Genomic DNA, 13,767 nt, shown 5'->3' on the forward strand with positions numbered 1-13,767 from the left:
TGCACGTCGTCGATCCGCTTTTCGGCGATATTTCAAAACTGCCAGTCGTTAATTTTGGCCAATTTAGGTGAGCACCTTTTACCGGCAAAAAAGGTGAAATATCGCTGAAAAAACGTGCACAAGGCTGGCCAATTTCTCCCCATGGAGTTTCATTCTACAGCTGAGGTGGGAGTACCTGATTCTGATACGAGGTGCTTAAAAATGTAAAATGTTCCAAAACTAGTGCCTCTCTCCTTGAGCGCACAAAATGCAGTATTTTCTTCGCCCCATGGTTTGAAGAAACAAAGGACCTGTATTTGTATAGCACTTGATCATGTCTTCCAGATATAATTAATTACTTTGCATTGCAGTGACTTATGTCTATTTCCTTCCAGTTCCTAATGAAATTAGTCAGTGCTGCAGTGCAGGAACTAATAAAACCTCCAAAGACTGAGTGTACTTCTGAACAACAACCTCATCGAGAGCAAAATGAAGACTGGCCATCAGTGGCAGTGGAGCTGGCTCAGAACCTCCAAGTGAATGAGGATGTTATCCGGCGACATCATGTATGTGAGCTGTACAGTCATGGAATTGACCAGATTGGTGAAGAGGTAACAAGTATATCCATATTTCAGTCATTTGTTTAAAATGTATCATTAAAGTAATATAGAGTACCTGAGATGTTTTCTTGGTTGTATTTCCTCAATAGAATGGATCAGGATGCCTAGCCTACTGCAGCTAATAATTAAGAACTAATTGCTTTTGTATAGTCCTTTCACATCCTAAGGATATTGCAAAGTGCTTCATAGCCAATTAACTATTTATGAAGTGTAGTTACTGTTATATAGGCAAATGTGGCAGCCAATTTTTACACAAGGTTCCACAAACAATAATGGCAGACAGAGCAGCCAAACTGACACTAAATACCCTCGAAGAAAGGTACAGTACACGAGTCACTGTATAGCTGAAATTAGAGTTGCCGTCTGTGACATTGAGAGTGGAATCTATCCGGAGTATTGGTGAAGCTGATTAAACTGCAGCTCTTCAATTACCTGCTGATGGTCACCTACAATGAACTTGTATTTATATAGTGCCTTTCGTCTCCGTACATCACAAAACACTTTATGACCAATGAATTACTTTTGAAGTATAGTCACTATTGTGTAGGAAAAGATGGCAGACAATTTATGCATAGCAAGGTCCCACAAGCAGAAATTAGATAAATGATTTATCTCTTTTTGGTGGTGTTGATTGAGGGATAAATGTTGGCTAGGACACCAGAACTCCCCTACTCCTCTTCCAAAAGTGCAATGGGATATTTTACATCTATTTAAACGAGCAGATGGAGCCCTGATTTATTCGCATATTCCAAGACTAACCGTGTAGCACTCCCTCAGTAATCTACTGAAGTGCCAGTCTCAATTATTTGCTCTAGTCTTAGAGTGGGGCTTGAACCTACAACTCTGATTCTGACTCAAGGACAAGAGTGCGACCAATGAGCCGAGCTAATACTTGTACATCAGAGACTGTGTGGGTTCTCCTACACCCTGTGGGCTATGAAGTGGTGCAATGAGAGCATGCTTATCGTTCTCCACATAGTAAGTCTAGGGTAGGCATCTTGAATATTTCTTTCTCCACAGGTGTTGTCTGACCTGAGTATTTCCAGCATCTGCAGTATTTTGCGTTTGAGTATTTGCCTGACTTGTTCCGTAGGTTGCTCACATTTGTCTGAGTAGCAGTTTTGATTAGGGTTGTATTGTGAATCTCATTTGTCTGAACTTTAATTTCTTTTCATTAAACTGAAATATTTGGGTCAGGTTTATGTATATACTTGGGTATAAGACTAACAATTTGGGTCCCTGTTGGGGAGAGCAGGGGGGTTGTCATGTATGTCAACCATTGTGATGGATAGTACTGTAGCACAGACTGGGGAGTGTATTTATCTATTCCAGGCAGGGCCTTGCTCCCGTGACACATGGCTCTCTCGTGGTCTCCCAATTACTGTCCGTGTAGAGGTGGTAACTCATGCAACAATCAGTGTTCATTAAAATCAATTTCCTGCTCCCTGGGGAGCATGGGCAAATAATGGTTTGTATATTTTGGGGGGCTGGTAAGTATATGGTTGGCCTTATAGGTGAATAGATAGAGTATGTTTTATAAATGTAGTTAAATTAGACTCTTTTACTACAGAAAACATGTAATCAAGTTTGGGATATTGAAAAGTTACCCAGAATAAAGATGGGTATAGTGAACAAAATGTAGAGATTTATACCAGGTTGTATTAGCTATGTTTGTAACAAATGTGTCCCCTTGTTATTCCAGAATAATTTTGAGAAACACATTTTTGGTGAATATTGTCTAATCAAAACTTTTTAGTTTGTCTCTAAAGTAAAAGGATTTCAGTCAGTGTCTGTATAACCTGATTTTCATTTGTCATCCATCCAGGCCCTTCTCCAGGTGCATGATCAAGAGGTCCTGGCATCCCAGTTGCTTGTGCTGACGGGGCAGAGACTTGCATATGCTTTACTTCATACTCAAACTAAGGAAGGCATGGAGCTGCTGGCCAGACTCCCTCCAATGTTGTGCACGTGGCTTAAGGCCATGGTGAGTATTTAACATTAACTTTTTGTTCATAGAATATATATTGCTAAAAGAACAAACACACATTGAAAAAATACTGTTGTGCATGAAGACTTCGAAACCATGAACTTTTTTTGCCAGAGGTTATGGTCTGAAATTATTGAACTTGAGTCCAGAAGGCTGTAAAGTGCCAAATCGAAAGATGGGGTGCTATTCCTTGTGCTTACGTTGAGCTTCGTTGGAACAGTGCAAGAGGTCGAGGTCAGAGTGGGAGTGGAGCGGAGAATTAAAGTGACACATGACCGGAAGCTCGGGGTCACACTTATGCACTGAACAAAGGTGGTCCGCAAAGCGATCACCCAATCTGTGTTTAGTCTCCTGGTCTGCGTGGATTTTGGCACCTGCAATACAGTAATTTAGGAGCTTTGAGCATTTTACTGCTTCATTCAAGTATATTGAAGAAAGTTTATAACTGAGATAGAGATGTGCTAATTGTCATCAGAGTATTGTCTTAACTATCTCGACATCCCCAGCATTGAAGCACTGACCACACTTGATCAGCTCTGCTGGGCAGGCCCCATTGTTCGCATGCCAGACAAAAGACTCCCAAAGCAAGCGCTCCACTCGGAACTCCTTTACGGCAAATGAGCCAAAGGTGGGCAGAGGAAACGTTACAAGGACAGCCTCAAAGCCTCCCTGATAAAGTGCAACATCCCCACTGACACCTGCGAGTCCCTGGCCAAAGACCGCCCTAAGTGGAGGAAGTGCATCCGGGAGGGCGCTGAGCACCTAGAGTCTCATCGCTGAAAGCATGCAGAAACCAAGCGCACGCAGCGGAAAGAGCGTGCGGCAAACCAGTCCCACCCACCCCTTCCCTCAACGACTATCTGTCCCACTTGTGACAGGGACTGTGGTTCTTATATTGGACTGTTCAGCCACCTAAGGACTCATTTTTAGAGTGGAAGCAAGTCTTCCTCGATTCCAAGGGACTGCCTATGTTGATGAATTGTCATCAGTAAGTCACTAAGAATTGAATGTTGATTTGGGACATTTCAGCAATGACTCATTTGTAGAAATCGTTGCCTTATTTCTCATAAGCAATTGCTGGTGTGAATAAACCATATCAAATTGAACTTGTATAAAAGTTGATGGAAAGGGAGATTTATGTTTAAGGACTATTTCTATAAAGTCAGTTCAGCAACAGATATACGTGGAAACCCATCCAGTTTTAGTCTCTGAATTGAGCTCCTGAGAAATCTGCCTGTAGAATGTTTGTTTGCCCAATGTGGGATGCGCACAGCCTGGGTAGAAATTGCCAAAGCCAACATTTTTGGATTCGAGTGTGCGCATGCATGGGGAAACCCAAAATGAACCAGCTGAAAGATTGTGATTTGCTGCTGCTTGTCAACCCGTTGGGGCATTTGCTGGCGATTATTTAAAGCCTAGTGGGAAGAATTTAGCCACTATTGATAGTTCTATCCCTCCAGATTGGCTGGTCAGACATTAACAATGTCCTGCAGAACTGTCTGGCCCAGGTATCTTAAGTCTGCAACAGACCCAGTATACAGATGTAAATTTTCACTAAGGAGAGGATGGGGAAAAAAGTACCAAGTAGTTTTTCAAGTTTAATGGTTAAGTTCCCAACAATGGATGCCATATTTAAATTCAGAAAGCTAATAGCAAGCAGTCTATTAACCTACCATATCAGCAGTTTAGTTTATTTCCTAAACCTTACTGATCCATTAAAATAATGGTAGTACAAACAGGTACTTTAATATGTAAAAAATACAAGTTTATCTTAGAATATCTTGAGCACATCTAAATATACTCAAAATTCTTACCAGACCCCTGCATTTTATCATGTGGACAACTCCATTTCCATAGGGCAGGATTAACTTTTTCACAGGATAGATTCTACAATGCTTCGCACCAGATGAGCAAGGGAATCACAGAATTGGAGGAGTAAGTTCTGTGCAATAACATTTTAGCTCTCAAATGTGCTGTAATCACATTGGAGCCTCACATTTAATGCAAAAATATTAAAATAAAATACTTCCCTCAATTGAGTATCAGTCATGCTGAATTTGCAATCCTTGTCTATAAAGTAACTCTTAAGTATCAAGTCTTTTTTGTTCAACATTTCAGCAATTTTTTGGCCAATTTTCATTTAACCCTTATTGTAATTGAATGACAATGTTTGAGGTGAAATGAGATGAGCAAGCACCAGATTATTACTGCAGCTCTTGGCTACCAAGGTTAGCTTTGGTAGCCAGGCTTACTAGGTGAAAGTATCTGCAGTTGTTACCTCTGCACTATCTCTTCTCCCACTATAATAGTGCTGTATTTCTAGGTGTCAGTAAATTACCATGTTTATATTATGGTAGTGAAATCTTTGAAGATGTATTTGTGGGGCAAGGCTTTAAAATGTAAGTAACATCTTGTCTGCATCCTGCTGAACTGTAAGGATGTGCGTGTCTTGACATGGGTGAGCAGTAACTATGGTACAGGTTAACATTAATTGCATGGAATCTTGGATTCTGCAGATCTTCCACCAAAGTTACTATGGACTACCAGAACCCTGTAAAAAATTAAGTGATAGTTCCAAGCTCTTTAAAATGTCATGTTTGTAATCCTTTCCTAGTATGTAAAATAATTGGTGTATTGTGCATGACTAACTTTCTTTCTTGCCTTCTATTAATCACATTTTGTACAATTTCCAGGATCCTCGGGATCTTCAGAACACGGATGTGCCAATTGTAGCAACAGCTAGACTGGTGAGCAAGGTGATAGAACTCTTACCTGAAAACCATGGGCAGTACAGCCTGGTGCTGCATTTGTTAGAAGCAGTCGAAGCCATATCCTCCTTGTGACAAGATTTTTATTTAAATGGTCTCCAGATCTGAAGAGCTTGGATCATTTTGATGTAAATGAGCCATTTTCTGTTGCAAATAATCATGTTCTTGAAAGGGTTCTGTTGGACTCTTTAGTTTCCTGTTATTATGTTTGATATTCTAATGCCTAAATACATTTTGCATGTCCATGTTTACATACCAGCAAGCTTGGCTTCTGCTATGTCATTTTACTGCTAAAAGATGGCATCAGTCGCAGAAGATATTGTGCTGTTAAAGCTATACAGAATAGATGTCAGCTGAAGCAAGTCTGTATCATAAGGTATTATGTAGTGAATGAGTTACATAATGTGTGGTCTTATTTTCTGGATGTTTATAGTGAGCCATACACCTATGGTTTCTAATCCTACTCTAGGAGCAAAAAAAGGATAGAGAAATATTGCAATATATTTTTCTCAGTACATAACCTAAACCATACACCAATAGTGATGACTATTTAATGAAGCCTTTTCACATAACTTCTGTCACACTAAAACAAAAGGCAAAATTTGAGTTTTTGTTAATGTAAAGACAAGTTTTTATTCCCTCAATTTTTTGCTCTAAAACAATATCCATTTGTACAAGTTAACAAAATGAACAGTGATCAGACACCAGTAATGTGTGTACAGTCAGCCATTTCCACACTAATCGGTGGGCATAAACCAACTGTAAGATTGTAAATTATTGCTCAGTAACCAAATAAAAACACTTGAACCCATGCTGAGTTGCTTTTTGTTTACGCTCTCTCAATGTGTTAATAATTGGAGTGACATGAAATATTTGACGGAAGCTGTGAGCTAGTTTGTTAAAATATACATGGTTTATAAACTGGAGGAAAACATTACAGCATTGAGATGTAATGCCTAATATTACCAATGTTCCTGCTAAGGTGCGCGGTTGTGACATGGTCTCCGAGATCCTGCAAAGGTTGCTCACCGGCTTTTACATTGTCAATATTGTGCATTTTTTTTTAAAACAGGCCATGCAGAATGGGGAATGCAAGTGACATTTAAAAAGACCAAGCTCTGCTCTTTAAAGCGCTACCATGTCAAGCATGATATTTGGTGGCAAAAGGCTATCTAAATGATGGCTTGGCAGGCAAGTAGGAAGCCCAATTTGAAATAGCCTTAATGCAACTGTTATCTTTGGAGGAGAATGTAATTCCCAATAAGGCCAGAATTTTCCACTTCAGTCAAATTCTCTGCTAGTTCATTTTAATAGTTGGAAAATCACAACTGGAGCACAGTGGACAATCCTGGCTGAATTGTTTGGGGCCTGGTGTCTAAATGCAGGAAGAATGTTCCTGATGTTGGGGAAGCTCAGAACCAGGGGTCACAGTCTAAGGATAAGGGATAAGCCATTTAGGACCAAGATGAGGAGAAACTTCTTCACTGAGAGTTGTGGAATATATTTAACGAACTGGCATCAGGAGGGAGTTAGATATGTCCATGACAGCTAAAGGGATCAAGGAGTATGGAGAGAAAGCAGGAATGGGGTACTGTGGTGATGATCAGCCATGGTCTTATTAAATGGTGGTGCAGGCTTGAATGGCCTTATCCTGCACCTATTTTCTATGTAAAATCCCATTTGCTGTTTTCCATTAAATTAACCAGTTGTGAGATAATTGGCAACATTTCCTTTCACCATAAAGCAAAAATTAAGATCGAACGAGCAATTTTATAAATTGGATAGATGCTCACATTGCCATGTTCATACTTCTAAAGGAACTTGATAAATAGACCATGATCAAAAATCAGTAGAACCAAAGGACATCACCTGTACTTGAATCGAGGTAAATTCAAAACTAATCTACAGCAAAGGTAAATCAGTGTCAGAGCAATGGGAGGCATTCAAGGAGATCATGAGGGTTCAAAGCAAGTATGTTCCCTTCAAGCAAGAGTGGGACTTAGATGTCAAGGAGCATACAGGGTTATGATAGAGAAAAAGGGAGGCTTATGACATGCCGAGGGCTCAATACTGCAGAGACCCGAGAAGAGTATAGAAAGTGCAAAAGTGAAATTAAAAAGGAAATTGAGAGAGCATGAAATCAAGGAAAACCCAAAGATGTTTCATAAACATATTAAGAACAAAAAAATAACTAAAGAAAGAGTAGTGCCTATTAGAGACCAAGGAGGAAGATGTGGATATGGTTCTTAATGAATACTTTGTGTCTGTTTTCACGAAAGGGGTGATGCAGATATTGCAATCAGGGAGGAGCAGTGTGAAATATTAGATAAAATAAAGAGAGAGGAAGTATTAAGGGGCTTTGCAGCTTTGAAAAACAATGAAATGTATCCCAGGCTGTTGAGAAGCAAAAGAGGAAATAGCAGAGGCTTTGACCATTTTCAAATCCATTCTGGCTACAGTGTGGTGCTGGAGGACTGCTAATGTTGTACCTTTGTTTAAATAGGGAGAAAGGGATATGCTGAGTAATTACAGGCCAGTCAGCCCAACATCGGTGGTGGGCAAATTATTGGAAAAAAAATCTGAAGGACAGGATAAATCTTCATTTAGAAAAACACAGATTTGTTAAGGGAAGGTCGTGTCTGACTAATTTGGTTGAATTTTTTTGAGGAGGTGACAAGGAGGGTAGTGCATATAGATTTTAGCAAGGCTTTTGATAAGGTCCCATGTGGCAGACTGGTCACTAAAGTAAAAGCTCATGGGATCCAAGACAAAGTGGCAAGTTGGATCCAAACTTGGTTGAGGCAGGAAGCAAAGGGTAATGGTTGATGGGTGTTTGTGACTGGAAGGTCATTTCCAGTGGGGTTCCACAGGGCTCAGAATTGGGTCCCTTGCTTTTTGTGGTATACGTAATCATACCCCCTATATTCAAGTCTAAGAGATTAGCAGATGATACTAAAATCAGCTGTGGTTAATAATGAAGAAAGCTTGCAGACTGCAGGAAGATATCAATGAACTGGTCGGGTGGGCAGAACGGTGGCAAATGTAATTCAATCCAGAGAAGTATGAAGTAATGTATTTGGGGCAGGCTAACACATTAAATGGTAGGACACTGAAATGTAGAGGAAGGAAAGAACATTGGCGTGCATGTCCACAGATCGCTGAAGGTAGGTCAGGTGGTTAAGAAGGCATATAGAATACTGGGCTTTATTAGCCGAGGCGCAAGAGTAGGGAGGTTATGCTTGAACTGTATGAAACACTAGTTAGGCCACAGCTAGAATACTACATGCGGTTCTGGTTGTCACATTACAGGAAGGATGTGATCGATTAGAGAGGGTACAGAGGAGATTTACCACTATTGTCTGGACTGGAGAATTTTAGCTACGAGGAAAGATTGAACAGGCTGGGTAGGAAGGACCTGTTTCTCTTGGCAGAGGAGTCAACAACCAGCGTACATAGATTTAAATAAAATAATTGGGGGGAGATTTAGAGGAGATATGAAGGGAAATATTTTCACCCAGAGAGTGGTGGGGGGGTCTGGAAGTATGGTAGAGGCAGAAACACTCACGACATTTTAAAAAGTACTTGGAAGCGCCGTAACCTATAAGGCTACAGACCAAGAGCTAGAAAGCATTTTGTCAGATGGCACAGACATGTGCCGAACTGGCCTCCTTCCGTGCTGTAAATTTCTCTATGAAATATCATTTCAATGAGCGAGTGCTTAAGCAATGGGAGATACCTGAGCATGCCGACAGTGTTGATTCATTCATATGAAAATTAGATACATTTCTCAGAAAATATTTCGGGATACAGTAGATGAGTAATTTGAGACATGACATATGGTAAGCTTAGCATGTTTGGGAGGAACAAGTGACTTTGGAAGTATAGATCCCAAAGCTTCTAATGGGGGGGGGGGGGGGGGGGGAAGAGAGAAAGAGAAGACTCTCTCCCCTGTCTGGGTCTGTTGTAAACTAATTGATAGAGATCAACTGTCATAATTGGGCAACTCCATTATTGTATCATGCAACTACCACGATGGTGGAAGGCCAACTAGATAGCTCTTAGCTCTTAGGTTTTTTTTTGGCTGTGTACAAGTATCTCTTTGGAAACCACATTAACTACTTGTACAACAGTGGGCAATAATTTGGCAGATGAAGTATAATGTTGGAAAGTGTGAGGTCATGCACTTTGGCAGAAAAAAATCAAAGAGCAAGTTATTATTTAAATGGCGAAAGATTGCAAAGTGCTGCAGTACAGCAGGACCTGGGGGTACTTGTGCATGAAGAGATCAGGAAGGCCAATGGTATCTTGGAACCCTCCCACCTACATGCAATGGGTGCAAGAACCAAAGCTTCCTGCCTACAGAACCTACAAATATCCAATAGTTGGGGTCAATCCCATCCATAAATGGTGATTTGGCTCTGACCCAAAAAACACTTTATACAAATTGATTATTGTACACTAAATGTTAGATTTTCCTAGTCCGCAATTGCTGTTTAATTAAACCCTTCTTCACTTCGAAGTAAAGTTCAATGAGAAAACCAAGAGTCAAAAGTTTCTTAAATCCAGAAAACCTTATTTTGTATAAAAATGTTCATTTCTTTTGTTACACATCAATCCCATTTAATTCCTTATCAACCTGTACTATGATGAGCAACAAAACCATTAGGTGGAACCCCATTAAATTTAGTTAGAGAGTCACTTGGTGTACATTGTTTCCTAATCAATTCGGTCTTTTGACATGATTGTATCAACATATACAAGTTTAGAGCATTTGTTATTCAAAAAAGCAAAAATGTAGAAACTTTCACCTTATCTAATGCTAGTCAGGGAAAAGTGGAAATGAACTTAATGGTTGATATCATTACCCATGTTTTTCCCTCTGTACACACCGCAGTAGCTGTAGTGGAGAAGTGGTTTAAAGCACGACAATTGAATTTCAAATTATCAGGCAGATAATTACAAAAACAAGACGTGTTATATCTAGACCTGCTGAATCACCAAACCCTCTATCCTCCCATTTGTTTCAGATTATTTCCCAGTTGGTCAGGATCCAGTTTCATCCTCCACTACAATGCAATTGCATATTACTGCCACAGAAATCTTACTTTTGGTTCAACTGCATAATGATCCTTAATATTAGGCTATATTAAAGCCCTGTGAATCCACAACTACCAAGTGAATAGTTATTTATAATTTGTGTGACTTTCAAATGGTAGATTTAATAGAACTCTACCAAAATCTGAACCATTCAAGGAGAACACAAGACCTGAGGCGGGGATCCAAAGATGACATTATGTAGCACTAGCCATTTGTGGGGAAAGCTAGTTTTACATTGCATATTAGCCCATGTGTCCCTGTTTTTTTTCAGTGCTCATCATCTCTTGGCATACAAGTCAAGTGCTCCACTTTCCAGCAATGGCTTCCAAGCAACGAGGGCAGGGTGTTAGTTCTGAATCTGATGTGTGTTTCTTACAGCGAGGACACCTTTCTTTGTCAGCCGATTGAACAATTACTTTATATGATGATTCTTCAATAATATCGCCACCTGTCAAATAATTACATTTCCATGTAAATATGAAAACATTCTTGTATATAAACATTCACAGAACAGTTCCTCCTGCAGGGAAAAATCACTTTGGTATCACCCAAGAATTTAAGCAGTCATGCTCTTCCAGCTCTCTACCTTCAGTTCTTTTCCTGCCATTTATTATTTTATGTCCGCCATTACCACTTTAGGCAGTGGGAAAAATGATCAAATAGGATGTTGTGACTAATACAAACATTAGCTGCACTAAATGGAGCAGAATTTAATTACAAAGGCAGGTCAATAGGAGATTTCCTAGTTACATACAAGAATTCACAAACACACACATTATACATTTCTGTATTGTTGTGAAATTACTTTTGAAAATCAAATGGTTTGAGCATCCTTTTGTTCATCCCCTTCACCTTTTCTGTTGAAGATGTTACGAACATTCATTATTTAAGGCATTTGACTCGAAAGAGCTCATGAGCAGAATTAATATAGTCATTAATCCAACAATGTTTCAGTATGGCCTTTCAAGCCACTGTCTCCAGTGATGCTACAATCTATTCCTCTTAATCAAATCAATTTTAAATGATCTGATAATAGATTTTCTTTTTTCAAACACCAAATTCCCACTATTTGCTTAATTTATTGCATAATTCTTGCTTAAAATAAATTCAACATTTCAAGTTACATCTGTTAAATATTTGGCGCAAGAAGTAACGACTGAACCAAGCTTTAATATTACAGGGTGCTGGTAACATGGTTGCAGCTAATACCTCATCAATTTCCTTAAGCTCAAGTTAATTAATAAAATATGAACCTCAATACACAGAACCAACTCCATACCCACATTTTCAGATCAAGCCGTTTCAAAATTGACCTGAATAGCAATCTGCTAGTTGAGAGCGAATACATTTATTCTACTGTGAATTGCAGTTTCAGTTCTTATTTATACCACCTATTGTGTGGAAAATAACTTTTTCCAAGATAAAGTTGCAATTTAGTCTGTTATTTGAATTATACTGTGGAGTCAGTTATATTTAGTGTATTTCCACTAAACTCCCTCTCTAATTTGATCGAACCTTTCCAGTTATTACTTCTAACAAGTAGTTTTTTCAAATTTATACAAAGTTGAAGGGAAATTTAAGATTCAAAAATGATGGTCTATTACAAGAAATGGTGACTGTATAAAGTTAGTTTACCTTCTAAATTGATTACAAACGTTCCTTCAATTATATCTGCAGGCAGATCGCGAGGAACACTAGTAAGTAACGTTGTGCGTGATGCCATCATTAGCTCATTCAGTTGTGAAGTACTGGATGTTTGCTCATCCTGCAGGTGCTTGAGGCAAGAAACAGGTAAACTTAGAATATTGAGTGCCATACTTTTAAACACGAGATGCAGTCTCAAACACCAAATTGGGTCCAAAAATCATGTCCATATTATGTGCAAGAATGGGCTAAAATGCCAACATATTTACAAAAATGGATCTTTGAAGATATTTTAAAATAAGACATGTATTTGTTGCAGTCAAGAGGTACATCCTGCACCATGCACCAAATGATGTGTAATTTGTTAACCAGAAGGTGCACAATAGTAATCCATTGGCAATTCTCCCATTTTTTTTTGCTGAATTCTAGAGCTACAACAGGAGTGTGGAGAAACAGTGACCATAAGCACATGTGGCTTAAAATCCTACCACATCTCACTAATTTTGCTGATTTCTTGTGTACAACAAAATAGCTATGTGGATCACTCAAATAAAATGTGTTGTAGAACTGAACAGATTAAAAACATTGCATGCTAGTTGATGAGATGTACCAAAATCCATGACTGACAAATACAGAAATTTGGTCCTGCGAGCATTTTTAAAGGGATTCAAATGGACATTGTACTGGGCTTCTAAATTACAGGATGGTAGCTATTGCCTCATTGTCTGCAAGATAAGGCAGCTTCTCTTTAATAAAGATTTAGTAAAGATAACTACTTTGATGGTCTGGGTGGAAGAGATAGGGGATTAAGGACTAGTGCAGAACAAAGCCCATGACAACTGCCAGGAAACTAATCACAGACCTGCATGATCCGCTGCCTCTGGTCACACAGAAGCTGCACATTTAGAATGGGAAGCCCTTCCTAGTAGCGAAAATACCAGGGTCTTCATATGGAGTCACAGGGTGTGTGCGAACAATAATTCCCTGTACCTGTGGGGAACCAACAATTCGGGCAAAGCCCAGAGCTCTCTTGTTTGGCTGCCTCCATAGGAAAGGTGATAAAATGGTTGTGTTGTCGAAGAGGGTATCTGTGACGTGGTTTATGTAGCAATGGACTGAAAATTGACGTGTTATTTATGCCACCTGTTGCAGGCTGGAATAACCGAGTCATAGAAATTCAGGATCATGGTGACCTTTACAGCCATAGGCAGAGGGGATAAAAAAGAGAGAGGAGTTTGCAATATTGGTTAAAGAAACAATTACAGGTGTGAGGAGGGATGTGTTATGTTAGAAAGATCATCAAATGACACCATATGGTTTGAAGTGAAGAACAGAAAAGGGGCAATCACACTGCTGAGAGTGTACTATAGACTCTCAAATAGTCAGGGAGATACAAGAGCAAATATGTAGGCAAATTTCTGAGAAGTGCAACAACAATAGGGTAGTAATAGTAGGGGATTTTACGACTATTAACTGGGATAGAATCGGTGTAAAAGGTATAGACGGTGCAGAACACTAAATCTAACTGAATTATCACTAAAATGCATTCAGGAGAACTTTTTTTAGCCTGTACGTAGCAAGCCCAACAAGAGAGCAGCGGTTCTGGGCTTGGTTTTCGGGAATGAAGCTGAGCAGATGGATGTGGTATCAATGGGAGAGCATTTTGATGGTA

At 39.4% G+C, this 13,767-nt stretch overlaps 2 protein-coding genes across 4 annotated transcripts in view; one reads left to right on the forward strand and one right to left on the reverse strand.

Moving 5' to 3' along the window:
* Positions 1 to 6,165, forward strand: part of rab3gap2 (RAB3 GTPase activating protein subunit 2 (non-catalytic)) — a 127,667-nt gene extending 121,502 nt beyond the window's left edge. The window contains exons 33-35 of the mRNA XM_070889431.1: positions 375 to 590; positions 2,425 to 2,583; positions 5,280 to 6,165. Of these exons, the coding sequence (XP_070745532.1) occupies positions 375 to 590; positions 2,425 to 2,583; positions 5,280 to 5,429 (525 nt within the window). The 3' untranslated portion in view covers positions 5,430 to 6,165. The remainder of the gene's footprint in view (positions 1 to 374; positions 591 to 2,424; positions 2,584 to 5,279) is intronic.
* The window catches only part of iars2 (isoleucyl-tRNA synthetase 2, mitochondrial), a 109,242-nt gene continuing 101,430 nt past the window's right edge, over positions 5,956 to 13,767 (reverse strand). For all 3 annotated transcript variants that reach the window (XM_070889432.1, XM_070889433.1, XM_070889434.1), the window contains exons 22-23: positions 12,087 to 12,225; positions 5,956 to 10,899 (exon numbers count right to left, since the gene is read on the reverse strand). In XM_070889432.1, coding sequence (XP_070745533.1) covers positions 10,748 to 10,899; positions 12,087 to 12,225 — 291 coding nt within the window. In that variant the 3' untranslated portion in view covers positions 5,956 to 10,747. The remainder of the gene's footprint in view (positions 10,900 to 12,086; positions 12,226 to 13,767) is intronic.

Source organism: Pristiophorus japonicus, chromosome 9, assembly GCF_044704955.1.
Source record: "Pristiophorus japonicus isolate sPriJap1 chromosome 9, sPriJap1.hap1, whole genome shotgun sequence".
Classification (NCBI taxonomy): Eukaryota; Metazoa; Chordata; class Chondrichthyes; family Pristiophoridae; genus Pristiophorus; species Pristiophorus japonicus.